This window comes from Bos taurus, chromosome 2 (assembly GCF_002263795.3).
Source record: "Bos taurus isolate L1 Dominette 01449 registration number 42190680 breed Hereford chromosome 2, ARS-UCD2.0, whole genome shotgun sequence".
NCBI lineage: Eukaryota > Metazoa > Chordata > Mammalia > Artiodactyla > Bovidae > Bos > Bos taurus.
Window position 1 is genome coordinate 115,077,626 of NC_037329.1, and position 27,410 is coordinate 115,105,035.

The 27,410-nt window shown below is 42.2% G+C and overlaps 1 protein-coding gene across 3 annotated transcripts in view; it reads left to right on the forward strand.

The window, feature by feature from the left end:
• Positions 1–27,410, forward strand: part of RHBDD1 (rhomboid domain containing 1) — a 207,555-nt gene that overhangs the window by 53,142 nt on the left and 127,003 nt on the right. For all 3 annotated transcript variants that reach the window (XM_059875217.1, NM_001077995.2, XM_005202939.5), the window contains 3 exons: positions 11,418–11,506; positions 14,906–14,962; positions 24,678–24,821. In XM_059875217.1, coding sequence (XP_059731200.1) covers positions 11,418–11,506; positions 14,906–14,962; positions 24,678–24,821 — 290 coding nt within the window. The remainder of the gene's footprint in view (positions 1–11,417; positions 11,507–14,905; positions 14,963–24,677; positions 24,822–27,410) is intronic.

Consider the following 27,410-nt stretch of genomic DNA (forward strand, 5'->3'; position numbering starts at 1 on the left):
TGGGGCTGGTGCACTGGGACGACCCAGAGGGATGGTATGGGGAGGGAGGAGGAAGGAGGGTTCAGGATGGGGAACACATGTATACCTGTGGCGGATTCATTTCAATATTTGGCAAAACCAATACAATATTGTAAAGTTTAAAAATAAAATAAAATTAAAAAAAAAAAAAAGTCTCAGCTGAGAGCTAGGATTGAGAGCCAGTGGATTAAAACTACTACCTGATAAGAGAAGCCTACCATTGGTGTTCTGGTATGTATAAGCACAGTGTAGAAGTCACCGCCACAGTTCCCAGCCAAGACTGTTCCTTGCTGTCCTTCTCTTCTTGTGTACCCCATAATGAACTGTCATTAATTGGGGTCATCTAAGCCAGTCTCTTCCTACAGCTTCAAAGAGCCCAACTACCATAGGGCCATGAGATTTCTATGACACTCCTTCTGAAAATACCTCTAAAAGGCTGATTTGCTTCATAACAGTAGCATATGTTAAAATCAGGCTATAAACAATCCCACTTCTCTTTCATTTCACATTTACTTTCTGGAGGTGATATGCACATAACCATTCATGTGGTATCCAGAAATATTTTCGTCTGTAGTAATAGCAGATGGCAGAGCATTTTCCTGTGCCAAGTTGCATTTACTCTGCCGCAGCACAGTGTGGAAGTGATCATGGCCTCTTTCAAATAGTCTGACTTCCCGTGTGCATTTCAGTTGTGGTGGGAAGTTTTCTTGCGTATCACTTCAATATGTTGTAGATTTACTTGGAATCCTTGGAATGTGTGCCTGGTGTAGTCACATGAAAAGTACTTTGAAAAATATTTTTGAAGCTTAATGATTAAAAGTCATCAATTCAACAAACATTTCGTAAGCATCTGCTGTGTACTAAGCTAGTGGTTTTCCACTAGGATAGGTGGTGTGGTCTCCAGGAAGGATGTTGGAAATTTACAGGGTTATTTTCAGGTATCATAATGATTAGTGGGGGAGCTACTGGCACTTGGTTTGTGAAGACCACAGGTACCAGCTGCCCTGCAGCCTGCAGGACTGTCCCCCTCAACAAGAATGTCCTGCATACACCACACCCCCATTCTGTTGAAAGGACTTTTATGTAGGTGAAAAACCTGTTTATGATTATCTGAGCCTGAAACCTAATTGTGCTTTTCATGTAAACACAAAGATTTTCTCTTTGGCATGGATTTAATAGGCAGTGACTTTTTCCAGGAAAATTGTAAATTGAATTGTAAATGTCACTTAAGAGAAGATTGTACTTTGCATTATTCAGAGTCAAAAGTCTCCCATAAAGTCATGTCACCAATGAAACCCTGCCCGCGGTGTTTGAGTCACAGAGAGCCCATCTGTCCCCACCTGCCTTTGTGAATCTCTCCTTCATGCAGATTCCGTACATGGGGGCAAACAAAGGATCACTTTGTGTGTCTTCTGGTGGTGGTGTGCCTGAACGTTTTTTTAAAATCTCGTTTATTATTTTTGGCTGTGCTGGGTCTGCTTTGCTTTGTGAGGGCTTTCTCTACTTGTGGCGAGTAGGGGCTTCCCTTGTTGGGGAGCATGGGCTCTGGGGCATGGGGGCTTCAGTAGTCGCAGTGTGGACTCAGCAGTTGTGGTGCATGGGCTCAGCTGCCGCACGGCTTGTGGAATCTTCCCGGGCCAGGAACTGAACCCATGTCCCCTGCATTGGCAGGTGGCTACTAATACTGAACCACCAGGAAAGTCCCTGAACATTTGTAATTCATAGTATTTTATTGTGTGATTTAAAATTTTCTAGTGTTTACAACTGGGGCGTTGAATTGAGATTGAGTATATGTGTTGTGTCTGTGTTTTTAAAAATGTGTGTGTAGATATGTTATTTATAAATTCCATTACAAGAAAACAGAGTGAGCATTAAAGAATATTCGGGCTTGGGGGTCATTGGGTGTGATAGGGTTCTTAGCCAGTAGGTTAAGCAGCAGGGCAACGGCAGACACACCTGCAGACAAAGAAAGTCTTAAATGCTGGAGGAACTCAGACGATACTCCAAGAGCCAAGAAGCCGCCCCTGCCTTGTCCTGAGGCAGCAGTCAAGGGTGATCAGGAAGGCTGTTTCACTCGGGCTCAGCTAGGCAAAGGGCACAGCGCATATTAAGCTGTGCGGAGTGGAATCAAGGCGTTTGCAAATGGCTCAAGCCTGGGATGGGACAGGGATTGAGGGCAGTGCAGAGCAGATGGAGAGATTTGGGGCAAATGGAACCTACTCAACAGTGATATGGAAGATATGAGAGAGGGAACCTAGGAGGTAGCCAGCTACATGAAGTGTCTGGTGAGGAAAAGAACACCAGCCTCACTTAGGGAATTACACTGACTCTAACATCTGTGCTCCAGTTAAGTGTACTGGGTTATTCATTTATTGTGTGTGTAATTTCACTTACCTGTTTTTCTCATTTAATTTGGCACAACTTCTCATTATGTTTTGAAGGAGATTTGAATAATAGCACAGTCTCTAAAGAACCTTATTAATGCTACAAAGCTAGTGATCTTGATTTCCATCTGGAGGTCAACTTGGAAACACTAGCATGTGCCAAATGGAGGAAGCTTTCTTAACAATTTACCTCAACAGCAAAAATAGTTAGATTTATCCACCACATCAATGAGAGAAATGTTGTCTTTTAAACAAGAACCTTGTCCAGTTACTGTTTTCTTTATATATTTTTAAAAAATAATGACATTCTTCCCAAGGTAGCTCAGTGGTAAAGAATCTGTTTGTCAGTGTAGGAGACATAGGAAAATACAGTTTTGATTCCTGGGTTGGGAAGATGCCCTGGAGGAGGAAATGGCAAGCCACTCCAGTAATTTTGCCTGGGAAATTCCGTGGACAGAGAAGCTGGCTCCAGTCCATGGGGTTGCGAAGAGTTGGACATGACTGAGCACCCAGCAACATAGTAAAAACACTCTTTTAAGAAATTTGGAACAAAGAAGCGGGGATATTTGTTTCCCCCATATTATTGGTTGCTATTTCTATGTATCTCCTATTTTTAGATATGTATATGTGTATTTGTGTGCGTATAATGCATCAGAACCAGGGCTTCCCTGGTGGCTCAGACAGTAAAGATTCTACCTGCAATGCAGGAGACCTGGTTCGATTCCTGGGTCAAGGAGGACCCTGGAGAAGGGAATGGCTGCCCACTCCAGTATTCTTACTTGGAGAATCCCATGGACAGAGGAGCCTCATATGTTATATACTTAAAGCTATAATATCATGGCCCTATGTATACAGATATTCGAGGAGTCAAGTAAAGTTAAATATATGAATTTTGAATCATTCTTCCTCTCAATTTCCAACTTGGTATCCAACTATCTAGTGAACACTCCCCTCAGTATTTCTGTTTAATTGTCTTGCAGGCATCTCAGAGTAAACACATCAAAATGGAGCTCTTAGATTCTCCCCCTTCGCTCCCCTTTTTCTCTGGTTTTCCCCATCTTAGTAGGTAGTTCCCTCATCTGTCTCATTACACAAGCCAGAAGCCTAGCTTTCTCCCTTTTCCTCACCCCCTGCACTGAATGTATCAACAAATCCTTTATCTTGGCCACCAAATAGACCTCAAGCCATTCTTTTCCTCTCCATGCTTACTGCTCCCACCCTCTTCCAAGCTGCTGCCTCTCACTGAGCTCCATTAGCCTCCTTCCTGGTATGCTGACACTTGATAGTCTGCTCAGCAGACAGAATAGATCACTGTTAAGAATTCTCCTTTTTAAACTTCTCTGGTGGCCTCCCAATGTACTTATGAAATAACCCAAATTCCTCCACATGGCACATAAGGCCTATAGGACTTAACTTTTACCTGTTTTTCTAAATTCATCTCATGCTGAAATTCATGGTTTCCATCATCTCGCTATATTCAGCCACCTCATAGCCATCTCAGTGTTTTTAAAACACCAAGTTCTTCCTTCCCTCAACGTTCTTCCATATGTACTTTTCCCTGCCAGAGGCTCCCATCCTCGCCTCGTGGCCTGCCAGCTTCAAATCCTGTGTATGTCACTTTAAATGCCACTTAAGGAGCCATCCCAGACCACCCTAGGGAAAGTGGAGTCACTTCCCTACACTTAACACAATTTACAGTTAGTGTGTGTGTGGGTGTCTGTTTCCCCCACCAATTATAAGCCCTGTGAGGCAGTGACTGTCTTGTTTATGTAGTAGTCAGTCAATAAGTATTTGGTGAATGAACGAATGCTACTTCCTTGAACCAGCTCGTGGGATTCTCTTGCCGCCAGGCTAAGAGACGTGGACTTGAGAGCCAAGGAATTGCTTGGTATCATCTATTATATTGGAAGCTCTTGTGTAAGAGAGGCTCCTCCAACCTTTGTCATGCTTATTTTTGTCTGGGTCTTGTTTGTCTGGGACTGAAGTAAATGTCAGCGGTCAGCTCCCAGCTCTATGTTTGAGGTTGGTGCCATGTTTATCAAACCAACATGGAGACTAGAGATTGCTTTACCTTTAAGGAGATATAATACCGGAAGGAGACTAGTTTTTCCTTCTGAGGCCACAGCGAGCTGGAGAGGGCATGAGGAAGGTATGGTGAGAGACACACAGATCAGGCATCTCCCAAAGTGCCATTGCTAAAGAAACAGTCTGGCTGTGGTTGAACAAAGCATCACAGATAGAAAACAGATGGTTTAAGAACAGGGTATCTTGGGAAGAAGCCATCTGATCAAGATTTTCCATAGTGATGTTCATTAAAGCTGAAGAATTCTTGCTACATCTTGTTTCTGTCATGGCAGTCAGGGGCCTTTTATTAAGATCCCCAGACCTTCTGATCCACTCAGTCCCTACCTGGTAGTAACTGCTTTTACAGGAGGAAATTCTGGAACATCCGGTACCAGAGGCCACTTCTACCTGACTGTCTTTAACCCTACCTTACCATCTTACCTTGTCCAAGACCAGGTCTCCATCAAGTTGCATGCTTAATGAGGTCTTTTGCTGTTCATCCATGGTGAGATCACGTCTTAGAGTAATTCATTGCCTGCTTTCTGAACTGTGCCTGAGAGGATCACCTCTGCAACTGTGGGCAGAGTTTGCCATTTAACAGAGGTCCTGTAGAGCTTGTCCTGGCTTCTGATCATAACTTTAGTTTTGATTCTTCAACAGCGCGTGTGACATTTGTATAACTGCTTAGCTCAGCCTGTTAAAGGAGTGGGGATCAGCCGATGCTGGCATAGTAGGAAAGAACACTGTCTGCTGGTATTAATAATATTGTCTGCATATCGTCTGTGGAACTAAAATCCACAATAGTATCTTTTCTTCAGCTTTATTGAGAGGTAATTGACCTTTGATCCACAATAGTATCTTAGTTTTGCTCCCAAATTATCTTTCCACTATTACTATTCCTTACATGTAGCAACATTGATTTGATATTTGCTTTTCATATTTTTTTTCAGTTTTTTTCTATAAGCACGTATTGAACCCCCACTCTGTGCTCAATACACAAGTGCTGCATCGCTGGAGGTCCACAGGATGAAAAACAATGAAGGTTTTTCATAACTATAGAACGACATGAGACCTCGGGTTGAAAAAGCAACAGCAAATCTCAAGGAGGGAATTAAACCAGTTTACAGCTGGAACGGTCCACAGTGGCAGTAAATCTAACGTAAAGAGGAAATCTTAAAGGCTGAGAGAAGAGCCAGATCACCTATAGAAAAATGACTGTCCAATGGTCAGAGCATTTCTTAGCAGCAGTAGTAGATTCAGAAATAGGACGTTCTTGAACAAACAAAGACTGACAGAATTTTTTACTCTCTGACTTGAACTGAAAGAATTGCTAAAAGTTGGATTTTAGAGAGAAAGAAATTGATCCCAGATGTAGGTTCCACCATGAGAGAGCAATGGGCCAACAAAGAAGTTGGACATGTTCATAAACTTAAATGGTCTAAGGAAATGGCTGCCTCTGTGTTAGGACTTGAATACAAACAAAATGTTTTTCCAATTGAGGATGTAACTGCTTAGACTTAGTGCCGGTATTGGAAATTCTTCTGTTTGTGATGAATTGTTTTCAGGCAAGGATTTTTAATCAGAGGTCCATGGATAGGATTCAAGGCATCTGTGAACTTCTTAAAATGATAAGTGACATACCTTGTGAATGTGGAGTCTTTCCGCAGACAGGACCCATGGCGTTTATCAGACATTTAAAGGGATTTAGAACCTGGACAAGCTAAAGGACTACTGGATTATTGTATTGTCCCCCAGTTAAGAAGAAATTATATCAGCACTTAACTCTCCCTGACAGTGAGATCAGAGCATCTGGATTTGAATATCGGATCTGTCAGTTACTTTACAGAACCACTGAGACCCTGGACAGGTGATTTGCCTTCTGTCTGTAGTTCACACAGCACACAACCTGTGGCCACACACAGCAGTGGTATATCTGGCTCTTGTGACCACATCTCACCATCACAGTCAATGTTTGACTATAGCTGTTAGGATTTTCTAAAGAGTCCCTCTTGAGCTATGAGAAGAAACAAAACTTCTAAGTCATCAATTTTTGGCTATAATAATAGACTTAGTGCTGTTGTTCTGTTCAGTGAACACATGGTTTGTGTAATATGTTGTCCAAGTGTGCAGGAGTGAGCACGGGGAGGAAGTGTGTGTTCAATCATTGTCTCTCCCAGTGAAACTTGATACTAAAGCAGCTATTCACTGGTGACCGGTGTTACTTGTGCTTTTAGAGTGTAGTTGTACTGTAGGTCAGATGTGTGCGTTTGTGTGTTAATTTTAATTCTACTTCTCCGCTCCTTCAGGAGTTGTTTACTAAGAACTAGAGTTAGGCCACTCACCAATGCTGCTGATGCTGTACCAGCTGTAGTCATGGATGCAGAGTTGAGGACAGCGGTTCTGTCTCTGAGGAATTGCCATAGATTAGGATGGAGGAGACAAGGTCTCCACCAAATCCTCACGCCAGCCTGAGACCTTCTCAGGCTATTCCTAAAAGCAAAGCTTCCCCAGCCTGCCACCTGGGGTGTCAGCCAGCAGGTATAAGTAAGAGCAGAGAAGAGTGTACCTTCTAGGAGGGCTGCTGTGGAGCTCGGGGAGCCTCAGATGTCAAAAATGTTGAAACATCTGTTTAGCATGTGTCATTATGATCCTAGTAACACAGTCTGTTTCTAAAGCTGTGACATTTGACATTCCCAGCCACTAATTAGAGAGCTCAGGTATGTCTTCTTCCTTCAAAGCCCCAGGCCTCCTTTATCCCTGCCTCCTTCCCAGCACTCTCAGGGGCCGGGATAAAGTGTCCTAATCCTAGGACTGGGCTGCCCCATCCTACCGGGGAGAAGGTAGCTCCCAGTTCCACTTCCGTTTCCTGTCTGCACATCTGTTTCCTCTCTCATGACATGGGTATCTCTTAGAAGGCGAAGGGCAGTGGTTTGTCAAACAGTTACCTATAGCATGGAGCAGGTTAACTCACCTCTTGAGACAAGCATGTGATTCCTCTGTCATGGATGGCATCCTTACCTTTTCTGTGTATAATGTTGAGACTTTCTCAGGGGTTGGTTGTTTATGTTAGCTATGCTGTGTGCAGCAGGTGGGATCTTAGTTTCCTGACCAGGAATCAAGCCTTCACCCACTGCATTGGAAACGTGGGGTCTTAACCACTGGACCACCAGGGAAGTCCTGAGAGGTTCTCAGTTTTGATTGAATAAGATCATAAGCTCTTCTTGTTTTTTATTTTAAAAGAAAAACACTTCTGTATAGCTTAAATGAAATGATAAGGACAGTAAGAGTATTGAGATGAGACTTTAGTGGAAAATGCTGAATTTAGGCAGATAATGAGATCAAATTGCCAACGTCTGCTGGATCATGGAAAAAGCAAGAGAGTTCCAGAAAAATATCTATTTTTGCTTTATTGACTATGCCAAAGCCTTTGACTGTGTGGATCACAATAAACTGTAGAAAATTCTGAAAGAGATGGGAATACCAGACCACCTAACCTGCCTCTTGAGAAATCTGTATGCAGGTCAGGAAGCAACAGTTAGAACTGGACATGGAACAACAGACTGGTTCCAAATAGGAAAAGGAGTACGTCAAGGCTGTATATTGTCACCCTGCTTATTTAACTTCTATGCAGAGTACATCATGAGAAACGCTGGACTGGAAGAAGCACAAGCTGGAATCAAGATTGCCAGGAGAAATATCAATAACCTCAGATATGCAGATGACACCACCCTTATGGCAGAAAGTGAAGAGGAACTAAAAAGCCTCTTGATGAAAGTGAAAGTGGAGAGTGAAAAAGCTGACTTAAAGCTCAACATTCAGAAAACTAAGATCATGGCATCTGGTCCCATCACTTCACGGGAAATAGATGGGGAAACAATGGAAACAGTGTCAGACTCTCTTTTTTGGGGCCCCAAAATCACTGCAGATGGTGACTGCAGCCATGAAATTAAAAGACACTTACTCCTTGGAAGGAAAGTTATGACCAACCTAGATAGCATATTGAAAAGCAGAGACATTACTTTGCCAACAAAGGTCCGTCTAGTCAAGGCTATGGTTTTTCCTGTGGTCATGTATGGATGTGAGAGTTGGACTGTGAAGAAGGCTGAGGGCCGAAGAATTGATGCTTTTGAACTGTGGTGTTGGAGAAGACTCTTGAGAGTCCCTTGGACTGCAAGGAGATCCAACCAGACCATTCTGAAGGAGATGGGCCCTGGGATTTCTTTGAAAGGAATGATGCTAAAGCTGAAACTCCAGTATTTTGGCCACCTCATACGAAGAGTTGACTCATTGGAAAAGACCCTGATGCTGGGAGGGATTGGGGGCAGGAGGAGAAGGGGACGACAGAGGATGAGATGGCTGGATGGCATCATTGACTCGATGGATGTGAGTCTCAGTGAACTCCGGGAGTTGGTGATGGACAGGGAGGCCTGGCGTGCTGCGATTCATGGGGTCACAAAGAGTCGGACACGACTGAGTGACTGAACTGAACTGAATGAAACATAGTCTCTGGTCTGCTAGCCTCCCTTCCTTAGTTATTTGTAATGTGATTATAGCTTAGACTTCTACAAACCCATTTAGAGAGATAAAAAATTCATTTAACTATGTTGTTGTTTCGTCACTCAGTTGTGTCTGACTCTCTGTGACCCCATGGACTGTAGCCAGGCTCCTCTGTCCATGGATTATCCAGGCAACAGTTCTGGAGTGGACTGCCATTTCTTCCTCCAGGGGATCTTGCCGACTCAGGGACAGAACCCAGGTCTCCTGCATTGGCAAGGCAGATTCTTTACTGCCGAGCCACCAGGGAAGCTTAATACAAAATATACGTCTTTTTTTTTTTTTTTTTACTATATTAACTATTATGCTCTAATTTATAAATGAGGTTTAAAGCTGATGTTTAATAGGTTGGGATTTAAAATTGACATTTTCTCCCATGTCATGTTATAGCTGTATAACTTATCATAAAGATTTGCTTGAAAAGTTTCAAAGATATTGATGTATTTTATTCTCTTCAGTTAAATTGAAGTTACTGTTTTTAAAATTTTGATTCTGGCCTCTTCTTTGCTCAAACCACCACTTTCTTTGCCATTCCTCTAACTAGTTGGAGAGTTTATTTGCCTAAAAATAGAATAAAATAAGTACAGTTTGGGTTTTTTTTTTTTTTTTTTTTTTGGAAAATCTAAAGGAGAGCACAGTTAATATTGTTCTTCCCTGAAAATGGGAAACTGACTGTCTGATCCCATGTTTTTATTATCAGGTCACACATGCTGTTAGTTAGAGATATTTGATGAAAATAACAGCTATCCTTAAGGAATGATTATGTGTATGTGTGTGCACACATGCACGCCCACAAGTGGTGTGACCTTCAGTGTGTGTAGACGCATGCAGAGCCTTGTTTGGGCAGTAGTGTGATTGAGTTGGCTATTGGGCAGGACCGTCCTGACTACACAAGGCTTCCTTTCATCTTTTTCTCTGAAGTGCTCCCTTGTCTGTTTCTTTCCTGTGAGCCAGCAACTCTCCCTGGCCCTGAGACCATGGCAGTTACTTGCGGCTGCCTCACTTGTGGCGTTAAGGGCCTCTTGCCCCTGTCCTTTGCTGCCATGGTCACAAGGTATATTGGATTTGATTCTACATCTCACGAGGGTGACGGCATCAGTGGCATGGCTCAGTCCCTCCCGTGCCACAGCCATCTGAGGCTGAAGGTACAACGACTTTAAATTGCCTTCTGCTCTTCTTGCTGAAACCATCCTGGGACACTGGAATCATGCATTCCACACATATTTGGGTGTCTGTCCTGTGCCTGGCACCATCCTAGGTGTGCGAGATACCCCTGTGTAAACCACAAAAGTCCCCATGCTCTTGGAGTTCACATCAGCTCCTTGGTAACTTTCAAAGGAAGAGGAACCCTTCACCTGAGATGTGAAGAGTTTTTATGATGGGGTACTCTTCAGTTTAGCCTTGGGGTCACCAGTGAGCTCTTGAGGGGTATGGCAGTGGGCTCTGGGGGTGGGTTTAGTAGGAGATGAGGATGGAGAGAAGAGATGGGCAGGGCCATGAGTGGGAAGGCCTTGAGCACAGGCTAAAGTGTCTGTAAGCAGAGGAGTCAGTGACCCCCTACAGGATGGCCGTGACATACAAGACCTCACCTCTGTTTGGGGGAAAATAACTGATGGAGGGCATGGGCTGCACAGAGAGCAGGAGCTGGGGGCGGCAGAAAGCCAGGCTGGATGATCTTCAATTTACTCTTTTTACTCATTCAGCATATACTTAGCTGGGGCTTGCCTTGTATTTATATTTAGAAGCAATTGCTAATCTTAGACGCTATTTTAAGAAGAGTGGAACCGATTTAAAGCTCTGTCTCATCTTTCAAGCTTGAAGTTTACATTTTGGGGTTTTGGGGGGGCTGAGGGACTGAAAGATCCACATTTATGTGAGGGGTGCGGAAGAGGGTGGACATCTCAATCTCTTCTGCAAAGTTTCTCTTGCTCTTTGCCTCCCTCGTCAGGGTGGGAATACTGTAGCTGTCTACTCTGCAGTGAACACAGGTAACACCTGTCCCTCACAGTGGCTGACTAATTCAAGATTTAATTCAGAGGAAATGGATTTCATTGATACTTCCTAATAAGAGCTACAGACATAAAACTGGAAGAAGTATAATGGGTTGTCTTGACAAAAACGCTTCTGCTGCCCTGAAGGAGCCAGCTCACTTCTCTTGGTCAAGGAGGGAGATTGCCTTTTAAACCTGTTATGTTTGTTATTCACTGTACTTTTTTTTTTATTGTAAGGTAGGAAGTGATGTCCTTGGGACTGAGTTAAATGCTGCTCCGAATGAAAGATGTGATGCAGAACCAGAGCCTGCCAACTGTGACTAACTGACACGCCCCTGGCCATTGAGAAGACAGTGTGTAGTCTGCAGCAGAGCAAACACTCACGAAGGTCCTCCTTCTCTCCTAGGACTTCCTTTGCCGGGCATCTGGCTGGAATTCTTGTTGGACTGATGTACACTCATGGGCCTCTGAAGAAGATCATGGAGTTGTGCACAGGTATGGAGAACAGGGCTTCTCCATTGGCTCAATGGTAAAGAATCCACCTACCACAACGCAGGAGACACGAAAGACACTAGTTCGTTCCCTGAGTTGGCAAGATCCCCTGGAGTGGGAAATGGCAACCCGCTCCAGTATTCCTGCCTGGAAAATTCCATGGACAGAGGAGCCTGGTGGGCTGCAGCCCATGGGGTGGCAAAGTCAGACACGACTGAGGAACTGAGCACACAAGCACAGAACACCTTTGGCTTGACTAGTTGGAAGTTCATCTTCATTTTAATGGGAATAAAAGCAACCCCAAGTTTCCCTGTGATTCAACTTAGGAAGTCCCTAATAGGCTCTTTTTACACTAAGAGGTGAACCAGCTGGCGCTGGTCCTCTCATGGTCCAAAAAGGAGACTGAAAACCCCAGTTTTAAACCTGATGCTTTCTTAGGGGACAAATGAAGTACACACTTACACCCACAGCGTTGTTGCCACTCACCGAAAACCACTATTTCCTTGAAATTCATAGAACTAAAGCTGGTTTAAAATATGCTTTCTTCTGTAATATTCCGTGAATTCAAAGTGCAAGGCAAAGTTAAAAAAAGAAAGACAAATCTGTACTGAAGTACAAGGTCAGTATTTTAAACAATTCAGAATGACCACTAGGTCCTTGGCAGGCAAGACATATATTCATGGATGGCCAAACCAAGTCTGTTTTTCCTGAAGCGTGGCTCCTGCTTTTTAATTTAAAAAATTATTTCCCTTCTAATTGCTGCTCAATGAAAATACTTTATTTTACTTAGGAAACCTATAACTTTTTTGGCTCTCTTAATTGGAAATGCTATACTAGTCATGACTTATAAGGAAACTGTTTTGCAAACACTTGTTCTATAGACCATATGAGTTCCAATATTTCATCTTTTACTCATGGGGAATCTTCTGAGACTATTTTACCTTCTCTTAAACCATAAATAATTTGTTTTCACTATTTGTGCTAATAAGTGGTATTCTTGCAAACCATATAATATTCATGATATTAGAAAGCTTTCTAAACATTGTCTCCTTGCCTTTATTAGCTGGTTGTATTCACTTTTGGGCGATTTTTACAGACTGTGTTGCCTCCACGCAAATTTTTATTTTCCTACCTTTGCATCTTACTGTTTTTCTGGTGTGTGTACCTGGAGGAGGCAGCAGGAGCTTCCTGTATTGAAAATGTAGGGTTTTATTATATTTTTAATACAACGTAATTAATGGAAATCCAGATATGAGTTTTGTTGCCCAAATGTCCTCAGTGCTGATACAGGAAAAGAAATGATTCTTGGGAATCTAATATTTTGTTTCCTTTTTGTGTGTGTGTGTCTGAGGATTAAGTGGTTAAGTAAAGCTTTCTTACAGACATATTATGAAATTTAGGCAAATGTTTTGTTTTTAAAGAGGATTTTCCCCATAATTGTAACATTTTAACTTTTACTTTCCTCCCTGAAGCCTTGCCTGTTTTCTAAGGAGACTTATTTTTATATCATTCTATTTTCAGTATAATAAGTAGAAAATTGAATACTAGAAGTTGAAACATTTCAGTGCTGTTTGCAAATAGCCTGCAATCTCTGCCTTTTTTCCGGTAAAGCAGGAGAAAGATCTAGAGTGATTTGAGAACTGAGGTGACACAGGAGCCCTGTGGAAAATACATGAAAGCTGCTGTCTGGTAGCTCCTGGGAAAGGAGCATCACACTGAAGGTGTCCCCTGTTACTCTTCCCTCTCCTTTCCTTCACCAGTGCTGAATTTTCTGTCCTGTGTTTAGGGGTAAGAAACAGGAAAGTCCGTTAGGAAGGCTAAGAACACGGCTCACGAACACCCTTGTTATGGGGCATGTTCTCTCTATAGCCAGAGCATCTCTACTTGTACAGAGATCTCAAAGACCAAGCTTGGTCCCTTAGAAGGCAGAGACCATCTTATGTCGTCAGGAACCTTAAGGAACTTCAGAGAGTATAAGTTAGAGTCTCATTGTCCCCACCACATTGTGTTCCCTGTAGGACTAACCCCAAACAAAAGAGAATATATTTTAATTGTTCAGAACTTATTTATAATGACTTTGAGCTTTGTTGCAAAGAAGCTAATAATTGTTGGAAAGGCTGGTAGTTACAGCTTTAGGGCTATTCTGTTCTATCAGACAACATGTCTATTTTTATTCCAGTACCATCCTGTTTTGTTGACTATAGCTTTATAGTATACAATGGGCTTCCCAGGTGGCTCAGTGGTAAAGAATCTGCCTGCCAGTGCAGGAGACAAAGAAGACACAGGTTCGATCCCTGGGTCAGGAAGATCCCCTAGAGAAGGAAATGGCAACCCACTTTACTAATCTTGCCTGGAGAATCCCATGGACAGAGGAGTCTGGCGGGCTACAGCCCAAGGGGTTGCAAAGAGCTGGGCACGGCTCCGTGACTGGGCACACACATGTGCACATACTGTTTTGTTTACTGTAGCTTTATAACATCCATCGCAGTCAGGAATTGTTAAGACAGCTATCATCAAAAAGACAAGAGATAACAAAGTTAGGTGAGGATGTTAGTGAGAATGTGTATTGGTGCAGCCACTATGGAAAATAGCATGGAGGGTCCTCAAAAAATACAAAATAGGACTACTGTATGATCCAGGAATCGCACTTCTGTGTGTATTTCCAAAGGAAATGGAATCAGCGTCTCGAACATCTATCTGTACTCCCATGTTCCTTGGGGCATTTGCTCACTATAGCCAACATAGGGAAGCATCCCAAATGTGTGATGAGTGGGTGAAGAAAATGTGGTATGTGTGTATATATAATGGAGTATTATCAGTCATGAAAAGAACTCTAATCCTGTTTTTGATAAAGTGGGTGAACCAGGAGGACATTGTGCTAAGTGAAATAAGCCAGATAATTAAGTATGTTGTCACTTACAATGTGTGAAATCTAAAAACGATGAACTCACAGAACCAGAGAGTAGAACAGTGGTTTCCAGGGGGTAGCATGTGGGGTAAATGCAGAGATGTTGGTCAAAGGATACAAGCTTTCAGTTATAAGATGAGTAAGTTCTGGGGATGTAATGTTCAGCATTGTGACTATAGTTAATAGCACTTTATTAATACTTGAAATAGTACTTGACATTTACTAAGAGAATAGATCTTACATTTTCTCATATATATACACACACAATGGTAAGTATATAAAGTGATAGATGTGTTAATTAACATAATTGTGGTTATCATTTCATAATACATATGTATATTAAATCATTCCATTGTACACCTTTTAAAAAAATCATGACCAACCCAAACATGTACAATTTTAATTTGTTAATCATACCTCAGTAAAACTGGCAATAGGGGTCAGGGCAGAGCCTATGGCTACAATTAAAATGTTTTTTTTTCCTTCATTTTTAGGCATTTTCCCATCCAATATTGATTACCCAGGACAGCAGTACTACTTTAATAGTTCAGGTAAGTAACTTTATTTCATTTAATACAGTTAAACTTGTTTTTAAAAATTATACTGTTTGTTACTACAGAGCTCCCATAAGGTAATATGGGTAAACCCATATTATTGCTATTGGAGAGTACACCAGACATTAGGTCCTTGTACCTCTAATGTCACTGGAAGCTAGACGGGGACACTGTCCAGGGAGCATATTTGGGTGCATGGTTAAGGAAGGAGGGAACTCCAGCAAGAAAATGTTAAATGATTGGTTTGAGGTTTCTCAGACATGTTAAGATATATATGAGAAACAGGCCCCTTGATACTCAGCCTAAGAGACCATTCACTGGCTAAGTGTTAGAAGTTACTTTCATATATATATAGTTCTCCACGGTCCACTCCACTTACATATGCAGGAAGAGTCACATTTACTGTAAGAAGCTAAGATAGGCATTCCTTTAACAGTTAAAGAGGAGAAGGTATTTTTTTCTAGAGGTCTTTGTAAATAGGTAGAAAGGATTTCCTATTGAAGCATATGACCTTTTTTAAGCTAAAGCCCTTACATTCCAGCCTGGCAAGGCTGCACTGTAATATCCTGGATTGGTACCAGCAGACAAGCGTCAGAGAACCTAAGCACCAGAGGCAGTGGGTGGCTTTACAGTCCTGCCTGTTGAGAACCACTGTAACTTAAATCTGGGGTCAGCAACCTTTCCTGTAAAGGGCCAGGTAGCTACTGTTTGAGAGTCTAAAGGCTTTGTTGACCATATGTAGTTTCTATCTCAACGAGGCAACCTGTCGTCATAGTGTGACGATGACCATACACTGTTCCGTCACTCAGTCGTGTCCTGTTCTTTGTGACCCCGTGGCCTCTAGCATACCAGTCTCCTCTGTCATGGAATCTTCCAGGAAAGAATACTGGAGTAGGTTGCCATTGCCTCCTCCAGGGGATCTTCCCAACCCAGGGATCGAACCTGAGTCTCTGCATCTCTTGCATTGGCAAGTGGGTTCTTTACCACTAGTGCCACCTGGGAAGCCAACCATATACTGTTCATAAGCAAGGGTCCTTAGTTGTGTTCCAGTAAAACCGTATTTATAAAGACAGGCAGTGGGTTGTATTTGTACTCCTACTTGTAGCTTTTTGACCCCTGGATTAAATGATACAAGTACAAAGAATTATGTAGCTAGATATATATCGGTGCTTTTGCTTTGTTCTCCCATACAGTGCTCTGACCCTCAGTCTGGTTTACCCAGTAGCACCCTCTGAGTGGTCGTGTTGTGCACGTTTGTTAGACTGACCACTGCGGGAGAGAAAGAAAGAGCTATAGTCCTTGTCTCAGAGTTTATGACCAGGACTTGATGGTAGATGCCATACATTTGGAAAGGCAAAACAGTAGAAGCGAATAGGACTAATCTGGGTATAGAAAACAGAATGATGAACCATGGAATCGAGTAGTACAGAATAACATGATGATAGTTAATGTTCAACAGAATCTCCAGTTGACCCCAGGAAGATTTCCGGAGCTTTTTCTGTCCACATAGTTTTCTCCTTTGCTGTATTCCGCCCTGAAAATTCCAACTCTACTCAGGGAGCCAGCTGCATCCACCTATGTCCCTCCCTGCTCCCTGAACCACAGTCTAGAGAGTGCCTTCAGGCTCATTTCCTTTATTTCCCTTCTCTCAAGATTCAGAATCTTGAACTGCCAATTATACAATGCCCAAAAACATCCATCTCATATGTTTTCTCCCATCTTCTACTTGATTTGGTAGATCTAGTCCAGTCCCAGTTGCTCCTTCCTGGCAGAGGTAGGAGTCCATTTCAGAGATATTGATGAGTGCAGTCAGTGCTCAGCCTGGAAGGGAGGGAGCAGAGTTGCAGTTACTGGAGGTCATCCGGAAGAGGTGGAGTGCTGGGTCTTGATGAGTTAAGTAAGCATCCTTACTTGATGAAGTTAAGGAAAGCAATGAAACGAAAGGGCTTTTCAGTTCTTTATGAAAAAGCCTGCCTGGAATTATCCAGAATGTAGTGGAATGCCACTGAATGATTTACTCAGTAGAATGATACTGTTAAGAGTTACAATCAAGATATGTTTTTGATGTAGTTGTAAAGGCTTGGATCATGATGGTCAAACTTGGCTGTTTATGTGAACCACCTGAGAAGCTTTTACAGTGTGTCCATGGCTTGAATTCAACGCAGACCAGTTAAGTTATAATTGGGATAGAGACAGGGACTTGGGCCTTTTTAAAAAAAAAAAAAAGCTTCTCAAGTGATTCTAATGGATTCAGGAAGAAAAATCATAGGCTTAGATGATTGGGATTACCTAGGCTTATGGACTACAGTGAAGAATACTGTTGTTCCCCAGCGGCTTCACTCTGAGGCTTTCACTTCTGATGCTCTGGAGGCTTAAAATCCTAGAACTGTGGTCTTGGTGCAGGAAAGGAACAGTTGTTACACAGTGCGGGCTCACTTGTTTCTATCTGAACTCACCTGAAGAGAGGAGGTGTGATGGTTAGTTGTCAACAGAGCTGATACAGTCTTATGGAAGAACACTGGGTCCTTTTGGTTGTTGGTTATGGAGGCCAGCTCACACTGACTTAAGTTTGAGTAGAGGTTTCTCAGCTCATGTGACTCAGAAGAGATGAATCATACAGGAAGACTGTTTTGGCTGTCTCCCATTGTGATTTCTCTTTTCCTATTGACCTTATTCTCTCTAGTATTTATGGCTCCTAATACCTCAGAGTACTCAAGGAAAAGGGGCTTCTCTCCTGGTTCATTTTTTAAATCTCCAAGAGAAACGGGAATGATCCTCTGGATGAAGAGAATAATAACATATTTGTGCACAGACGTGGCTTAAACTATCATAAATGACCTCATCCCAACATCTTCTGTGACAATTGGGAATTGAGGTTTAAAAATGTTAAGTATTTTGGCTAAAGTCATCCGGGTACTTAGTTATACAGTTAGGACTAAACATGCCAGTCACTGATTCCTAGCCCCTGCTGTTTCTGTTGTACAGGGATATGACATAGGCATTCTGCTGATTTAACCTTACCAAAGAGGGCAGGTTTCCTTACTGACTTTTCTTTCATCTTTTTTGAACTTACAAAGAAAAAAGGGAAAGCTGCTAAAAGCCTCCTTCATATGAAAGAGGCATAAGCAGAGCAGACACACAGACCAGAGAATGAAAGGCAACAATAAAAGCCTCTCTTGCCTTCCTTTCCTATCCCCTGTAAGATTATCATATTTATATTTCTTCCGCTGAAGTGATTGGATTTCTTCAAAGGCAGCACTACATAAGGCCAGGTGGCCATGCTAATGGTCACCTAGGGAACTTTTATGAGAGCATATGTATCTCTTACAGGCAATGATTTATTCTGAATATGGCTGTCCTTAGCTGGAAAAGAATTTATAGGTCACAGAACCTCATGAATGTTTAAAAAGCGGTTACCAATCTTTCTGATCTTGGTGGTGTTTCTTGATCTCTTTTGCCGTGAAATCCTGGTATGTGTATAAGGAACAGATGGAGTAGTTTATAGAATAATGATAACCAGAATTTCTTTTATTACAGAGCCAAAGTATATAACTACAAAAGAATATTAGACTAGCATTCATCGCAGGATATAATTTAAACTTATTTATCTTAAGTGTTTGATTGTTAGGTTTTTCCAGCCATGTTTATTATGAAGATTTTAAAATATCTGATTGGGCCACTAGAACAGCTGTAGAAAATTTTTGGTCCTAGGAGACCTCTTCTCATTGTAATAGATATTGATGGGATCTTCAGTCCTGTTGATAACTCGTGACTGACGATGTAGAACGTTTAACCACACTAGTCTTTTTGACTTAAAGCATTACAACTTTCCCTTTCTCTCTCCCCATGTTTTGTCTGGCAAGTACCAAATTAGATTTTATAATATTCAGATGTTTAGAGTTGCAGGCTTTATTTTGTGAAGGCACTGTTCAGTTGTACTTTGAATAAGAAATAACATGAAGAAAGATGTTCTCCTCTATCAAGAAAACATTGCCTCAAATCGTAGCAAATTTATCTGTCAATTGAAACTCCACAGATGTATGTTGTGTTTCTGGTATCTGTGTAGATAGGTATTCAGAGCTTTGGGGCTATTTTGGATTTTGAATTAGCTGAATATTTTTGAGGGTAGATAGGTAGAAATGCTGCTTAGACCTTCTGCAACAAAATGACTTTCCCCAGGGATTTGAAAGTGGTAATGAGCCATATGGGAAAGTGCCCAGTGTGCTTTTCGTGTTGCAATAAAATAATTGGCACTCTTAGGGAATTGGGCAGTCTCTCTATTCAGGATTGCTAAAGCATCCTGTGGTATTCAGTGACTTGTCCATAAATATTCTATTATGTTCTGGAATGGTTGCCCCTGTCTTTGTTCTTTGTGAAGTAGATGTATTTATTATGTATTGATTATTTGTCCTTATGTGAAAGGTTTGGGGGGTTATTTTTTTGGTTGGTGGTTTTTTGTTTTGTTTTGTTTTTTGGCTTTTCGGTGAAAAGCACAGAAAGCAAGGTTTGTAGCAGTGCCATAGTCTCCTTTATCTTAGGATATGAAACTTGCTGGTATGTGTTGCCCAACACAGTAGTGGGAGCTGAATATTTCTGATTGTTCTGTTGAGTGGAAACCAATTTGAGGAAGAGTGTCCATATGAAAAATTGTGTCCAGATCCCATTTCAGTCCCAAATCATTGAGGGGATTTGAGGATATATCCTTATCCTGATTTAAATATCATAATGTTTATATATTGACATGGGAAATGTGAGAGAGAATACAGAAGTTGGGTTAAACAGGAGGTGTTTGGTAAATCCCCACTAATTTCTGGGCTTCCCTGGTGGCTCAGCTGGTAAAGAAAGTGAAAGTGAAAGTCACTCAGTTATGTCCAACTCTTTGTGACCCCATGAACTATATAGTCCATAGAATTCTCAAGGCCAGAATACTAGAGTGGGTAGCTGTTCCCTTCTCCAGGGGATCTTCCCCGCCAAGGGATCAAACCTAGGTCTCCCACATTGCAAGTGGATTCTTTACCAGTTGAGCCACCTAAAGAATCCACCTGTAATGTGGGAGATCTGGGTTTGATCTCTGGGTTGAGAAGATCCCCTGGAGAACAGAACAGCTACCCACTCCAATATTCTAAGCCACCTAAAGAATAGAAAATTGTGTAACTTCTTTGGAAAACATTCTAGCGGTTTCAAATGGTTAAATATAGAATTACCATGTGACCTAGCAATTCCACTCTTAGGTAAGAGAAATGAAAACATATGTCCAAATAACAGCTTGTGTACAAATATATTTGTAGTAGCATTATTCACAATAGTAAAAAGGTAGAAATAACCCAAAAGACATCAATTGGTAAGTGAACAAACAAAATGTGATATATTCATACAATGAAATATTACTTGGCCACAAAAAAAGAATGAAATAAGGATTTGTGCTACAACATGGATGAACCATGAAAACATTATGCTGAATGAAATAAGCCATACATGAAACACCACATATTATACGATTCCTTTTATAAAATTGTCCATAATAGGCATAGCTATGGAAACAGAAAGTAGACCAGTGTTTGTTTAGGACTAGGATGACTGTCTTAAAACTCAACATTCAAAAAACTAAGATAATGGCATCCGGTCCCATCACTTCATGGCAAATAGATGGGGAAACAATGGAGACAGTGACAGACTTTATTTTCTTGGGCTCCACAATCACTGCAGATGGTGACTGCAGCCATGAAATTAAAAGACACTTTCTCCTTGGAAGAAAAGCTATGACATACCTAGACAGCATTAAAGAGTAGAGACATTACTTGACTGACAAAGGCCTGTCTAGTCAAAGCTATGGTTTTTCCAGTAGTCACGTATGGATGTGAAAGTTGGACCATAAAGAAAGCTGAGTGCTGTAGAACTGATGCTTTTGAACTGTGGTGTTGGAGAAGACTCTTGAGAGTCCCTTGGACTGCAAGGAGATCCAACCAGTCAATCCTAAAGTAAATTAGTCCTGAATATCCATTGGAAGGACTGATGCTAAAGTTGAAACTTTAATACTTTCACTACCTGGTGTGAAGAACTGATTCATTGGAAAAGACCCTGATGCTGGGAAAGATTGAAAGCAGGAGAAGAAGGGGACGACAGAGGATGAGATGATTGGATGGCATCACCGACTCGAACATGAGTTTAAGCAAGCTCCGGGAGTTGGTGATGGTCATTCCAGGTGAAGCCTGATGTGCTTCAGTTCGTGGTGTCTCAAAGAGTCAGACATGACTGAGCGACTGAACTGAACTGAGGCTGATCTGGGGCTGGTAAGTGAAAGGTTGTTGATTTCACACACACAGGCACACCATAGAGTTAGTAAAGTATAGCAGAAAACATGTTTACTAGGAGAGTAAGGAACTAAAGCTTCAATCATCCTTTCCTTGTCTTGAAGATCCCGGACAAGCCCCCAGGATGAAAGGTTGCTGCTGTGAGCTGTGTGTTACACTGGATTTGTGACCTCCGGAGGAGAGGATTTTGATCCGGGGTCAGAGACGAGGCTTGACTACTTGGAGCTTTTTGTGTAGCAAAGTTTTATTAAAGTATAATAGAGATAGAGAAAGCCTCTGACATAGACATCAGAAAGGGACAGAAAGAGTGCCTGCCTTCCTAGTTTTTAGCAAGGTGTTTTATGTCTGTTAGAAAGCTATTAATCAGATAAGAGAGATGCCTGAAGGCTGAAGGAGTTGCACTAGGCCCCTTTCCCACAATATGTACTTTTGAGATAGGTTGGCATGAGGTGTGTCATCCCCAGGCCATCAAACAGTTGACAGGAATACTGGTTTGTTGAGCCGGAGTCCAAGGTTTGAGGAAAGGAAAAAAGTCTTAGGAAGAACCATTTTGAAGAAAGGCGAATTTCGAAGCGAATACATCGTTTCATTAACATAAGAAAAACACGTTGGTTAGCTCAAGGCAGAACCCGGTGTCCTCAACACAGAATTAAAAAGAGCCGCTCTTAATTTTGTGTGGAGAAGGAAAACAGACGGCCACTTGCAGTTTATTTCCTCCTGCCGCTCGGGAACCTCTGCCCTTCCTGCCTGTTAACTCTCTCATCACTAAAGAGTGCAGGTTTCTTTAGGGGACGGTAAAGGTGTTCTCAAGTTGTTTATGGTAATAACGGCACAACTCCATGAATTTACTAAAATCCATTGAGTTATATGCTCTAAATTGATGAATTATATATAGTATGTCAGTTAAATCTCTTGAAAGTCGTTGTAAAAACACAACCAACAGACACAGATACTTTGCATGGCAAATATTTATATAAGCACTTATAGTTAGATTATCCAGCTGAGTTCTATTGTCATTTCCTTTTTAAAGACTAATTACCAGAAATTCTGAACACGAAATTTTAATTAACCAGGTTCTACCCTACAGAGTTCTTGTTGGCTTTTTTGTTCCCCCCTGTAGTCTTATTAAAGCAATAAGTTTAAACTCAGGCCTGTACTATGGTGACATGGAATGATATGGAGGCATATGGCACAAGATGCATAGTGAAGGGTAGGAATTTTCATCAGCAACAGGGAGCACATTGATTAAACATTTGAAACATTATCTTCAAAGGGTATGACAGTGGCAGGAGAGAAGGAAAAAAAAGTAAGTGGATCCTCTCTCATTATGGGCTTCCATAAGGTAGTGAGAACCTACCTCCCAAGGCAGGAGACATAAGAGACTCAAGAAGATCCCCACAAGGAGGGCATGGTAACCCACTCCACTCTTCTTGCCTGGAGAATCCCCGTGGACAGAGGAGCCTGGTGGGCTACAGTCCATCTAGTTGCAAAGAGTCGGACATGACTGCAATGACTTAGCATGTGCTCACTCTCACTCTGTGAATTAAGTCGTCAGTCTTCTGTGGGGAAAAATAACCTCTTCCAAACAAATTCCATAAATGTGAGCAATAAAATAAACTCAAATTGAGTTGAAAAGTTTGATGGAAACATCTTGCAAAAGTCAATTTGCCCCTTGTTAATAGTATGTAAAAGTTTGACTCTTAAAGCATTATTTAATGGCCACGCTATCTCTTCTCTCTTTTGATCTAGCAACCAGTTTCTCAAAAGGGCTAGTAATAGAAACTATGATCTCTGACATAGAATTACAATGAGGGAAACTCTATCTTTTATATCTTACTGTAGTTATTACCGCCTGAAGCATCATGCCTAACACAGAAGTCCTACAGTATATGTATTAAATATTGGTCTGTCTGTCATTGTTTGGAACCACTGGACAGTAAGGCTTTATCAACTGTCATTTTAACCTTTCTCTCAAGTCCAACCAAGTCTTCACCGACGGTGTTAAGTAGCTCTAAACGGAAAGAACTCACTGCATACGTCAGTGGCCCATTCCCGTCCCCTCCAGTACTGCTCGTGCCTTCTAAACTAGTGTCTTCTTGTGGAAAATAGATAATAAGAACCTAATGTAGAGCACGGGCTTTCCAGTTGGCTCAGTGGTAAAGAATCTGCCTGCAATGCAAGAGACGCAGGTTCAATCCCTGGGTCAGGAAGATCCCTTGGAGAAGGGCATGGCGACTCACTCCAGTATTCGTGCCTGGAAAATCCCATGGTTTTTTCCAGTGAATTGGCTCTTCACATCAGGTGGCCAAAGTATTGGAGCTTCAGCATCAGTCCTTCCAGTGAATATTCAGGGTTGATTTCCTTTAGAATTGACTGGTTTGATCTCCTTGCTGTATGGGAAAGTGAAAGTGAAAGAAAGTAAAGTCGCTCAGTCGTGTCCGACTCTGTGTGACCCCATGGACTGCAGTCTGCCAGGCTCCTCCGTCCAGAGGATTTTCCAAGCAAGAATACTGGAGTGGGTTGCCGTTTCCTTCTCCAGGGGATCTTCCTGATCCAGGGATCGAAACCAGGTGTCCCGCACGGCAGGTAGACAGACTCTTTACCATCTGAGCCACCAGGGAAGCCCAAGTGAAGTAAAAGTCGCTCAGTCGTGTCCAACTCTTTGCGACCCCGTGGACTGGATAGTCCATGTTTGAATTATCCAGGCCATAATACTGGAGTGGGTAGCCTTTCCCTTCTCCAGGGGATCTTCCCAACCCAGGGGTCAATCCCAAGTCTCCCACATTGCAGGTGGATTCTTTACCAGCTGAGCCATAAGGGAAGCCCTGCTGTATGGGAATAGAATCTAAAAAAGAGTGGGTAAGTATGTGTGTATGTGTAACTGATTCACTTTGAAGTACAGTACAAATGAACATAATATTGTAAATCAGATATACTCCAATAAAAAGCAATTACATAAATTAGTATCTACTTCATCTTCAGCACATAAGGACTCAGGCGTGTCCAGTCCCACGTGGACACTGTGGTACCATGGTGACAGGATGATTATCACCCACCCTCATGAAGGCATTCTCCATTGGTCATCTTTTTTTTTAACTTTCTTTTTTTTTTAATTTAAATATATATTTTAAAATTTTGTGATGTTGTATTATTTTCTGCTATATAGCAATACTAATCAACCATAATTATACATATGTCCCCTCCCTCTCTGGTCTCCTTTCCCTACCCCCTCTCATCCCCCAGGTCATCATACGGCACCAGTCATCTTTTCTTATTTTGAGAATTATTACTATTATCAGAATAATGACATACATTATTTTAATGTCTTTGCTTACAAAATAGGAAGTATGAAAAGGAATAGTCCATGGCATTGTTCCATAACTTGTTCATTGCACCTGTAGGCTACTCTGGATATCAGGATTATTACCCATATGGCGGGCGAGGTGCCTATGAAGATGTCCCCAGGAACTATGACACGTACACCGCGGGACTGAGTGAAGAGGAGCAGCTGGAGAGAGCATTGAGAGCCAGCCTCTTGGACCAAGGTAGGGAATTTGCACCCTTCACTTATTTTAAAGTACATACCTCACATGGTGTGATGTCTGAAAAAGGGCTGTTTGTAGCAAATTAAACTTTAAATAGTTTATAAAAAGGAGATGTAGATGAAAAAAATGTGTGCAGATTGTGATTACAAAGAATGGGGTGCGATGCCATATTCCCAGCAACCTAAGCTAATAAGGTGCCAGACTATGTATGTATTGTTAAAGTGGTTCTTTTTATAGGCCTGCCGCACTCAGTGCTTTGGCATTAAAGTCAAGAAGCCTAAGAAAAAAATTCTAGGTACATGAAGGAAGGGTTTACTTTGAAATGCATATCTATAAGGCAGGCTGTATGTCACTGTACATCAGTGTCGCCCACAGGCCTTCTTGAGAATCACATGGGCAGCTTGGTGAGAATGCAGACTCAGGGTTTAGCTGCAGGCCTACTGAACCAGTCTCCCTGCGAGCAGAACCTAGAAATTTGTATTTTTAACTGACTTTCCAGACCATTCTTTTACCAATTAGTATATGAAAAGAAAGTGAAAGTGAAGTCGCTCGGTCATGTCCAACTCTTGCGACCCCATGGACTGTAGCCTACCAGGCTCCTCAGTCCATGGAATTTTCCAGACAAGAGTACTGGAGTGGGTTGCCATTTCCTTCTCCAGGAGATCTTGACCCAGGGATCGAATCCAGGTCTCCCACATTGCAGGCAGATGCTTTACCGTCTGAGCCACCAGGGAAGCCCTATATGAAATAGTACATGAAAACTGCCCTATTTATTTTGCCATCTTTCTTCTAGGTTTGGTAATAAGTTTTGGTATTCCTGTTTTTATTGTTTGTGTGTCTGAGTGTTAGTCACTTAGTCATGTCCAACTCTTTGTGACTCTATGGACTGAAGCTTGCCAGGCTCCTCTGTCTATGGAATTTCCCAGGCAAAAATACTGGAGTGGGTTGCCATTACCATCTCCAGGGGATCTTCCCAACATCTACTGCATTGGCAAGAGGATTCTTTACTGTTGAGCCACCAGGGAAGCCTGCTCGATACCATAAGTAACCATAATATCAGGTACTTAAGAGAGGCTTCAGCCATTTGCTGGAATCCGTGAGAAGGGGTGAGCTTTTTCTTAACTAGATCTATCAGAGTTTCACAGAAGAGGTGGTATTTGAATTGATCCTTGAAGAATGTGTAGCATTTGCTGAGATGTGAAAGGGCCTTCGAGGCAGGAATCATATCTTCTCAGACACAAGAGTAAGGGGTGTGGTCATCCCATCCTCGCTTTTGAATAAAGTGCTAAGAGAAGAAGGGGAAGAAGAGTGGGTAGCTAGGCTGGGGCCTGATCACAGAGGTCCCAGAATTAAATAGGCCACGTGGAAAATGGGTCTGGTCTATGATGTAACTTCCAGTAAGAGTTCTGCACAGGAGAGTGATCTGATCAGAGCTGTGTTTCACGGATCCAGCAACAGTCATGCCAGGAACAAGGACTGAGCATGAAGGGGGGTATCAGGCATTACAACATATGACGGGAACACACAGATTCCTACAACTTGGTTTCTGATGTTAGGAATACGGTCTTAGCAGTAAGTGTGTATGGAGGTAGGCAGTGACAACAAGAGGGGAAGACAAATCAGAAGACTTGAAGTAGTCTAATCATGGAGCAGAGTCTGGATGATGAAGGTGGCTGAGGCAGTGGAGAGGAAGATACATCAGGACTTCTCAGATGAAGAGTCTCAGAACGGTGGCCTATCAGTCGTCTATTACTGGGTAAAATTGCCCAGACACACTTGGCCTAAAACAATACATGTTTCTTCCACATTTATGGTTCTGCACGGATGATCCCATGGGCCAGGCTTCGCTGGTCTCGGCTGGTGTGCTGAGGTGTCTGCGGTGGTCAGTTGGGGCTAGCTGCTCTAGGACACCTCCTCTACCTGCCTGACTGACCGCTATCTGATGCGATGGTGGCGATTGGTCCACATGTGACTCGTCATCCAGCCGGCCAGGCCAGGTTCGTCCACAAGGCCTCAGCGCGAGGGTTCCCAGGGAGAATGTGGGAACATACTTAGGCTGGTGTATTGTTGATTCCGCTGTATTTTGTTACCGAAGCAAATCAGGAGACCAGACAAAATTCAGGGGATAAGGAAGTAGATTCCACCTCTTCCTGGGCCAAGCTGTAGAGTCACATTACAAAGAGGATGCACAGAAACAGAGGGGGATAACCAGGTATATTCTTGCCATCACCAGCCTTAATGGACCGCTGATATCACCGTCACTGGAAGCGTGCCTTAGCCTTGGAATCCTAAACACTGGGGGCAAGGCCCAGAGGCTGTATTTTAACAAATTCTAAAGGTTAGTCCTGGGCACAGCAGGTGCTTAATCACTGCAAGGTGAGACATGCAATATTATGGGAGGTAAGGATATTATGTATTTAATTTAATTTGGAACAAACCATAATCTTAACAGAACTGTGTCTGAATTTGTTACCTTGGACTGTCCACTGAATGTAAATATGGTATGCTCTATTGGATGTAAATCTTAGAAGTGCAGTAGAAATGTTATCACTGATAAAAATATTAATCCCTGCGTATCACACACACAAA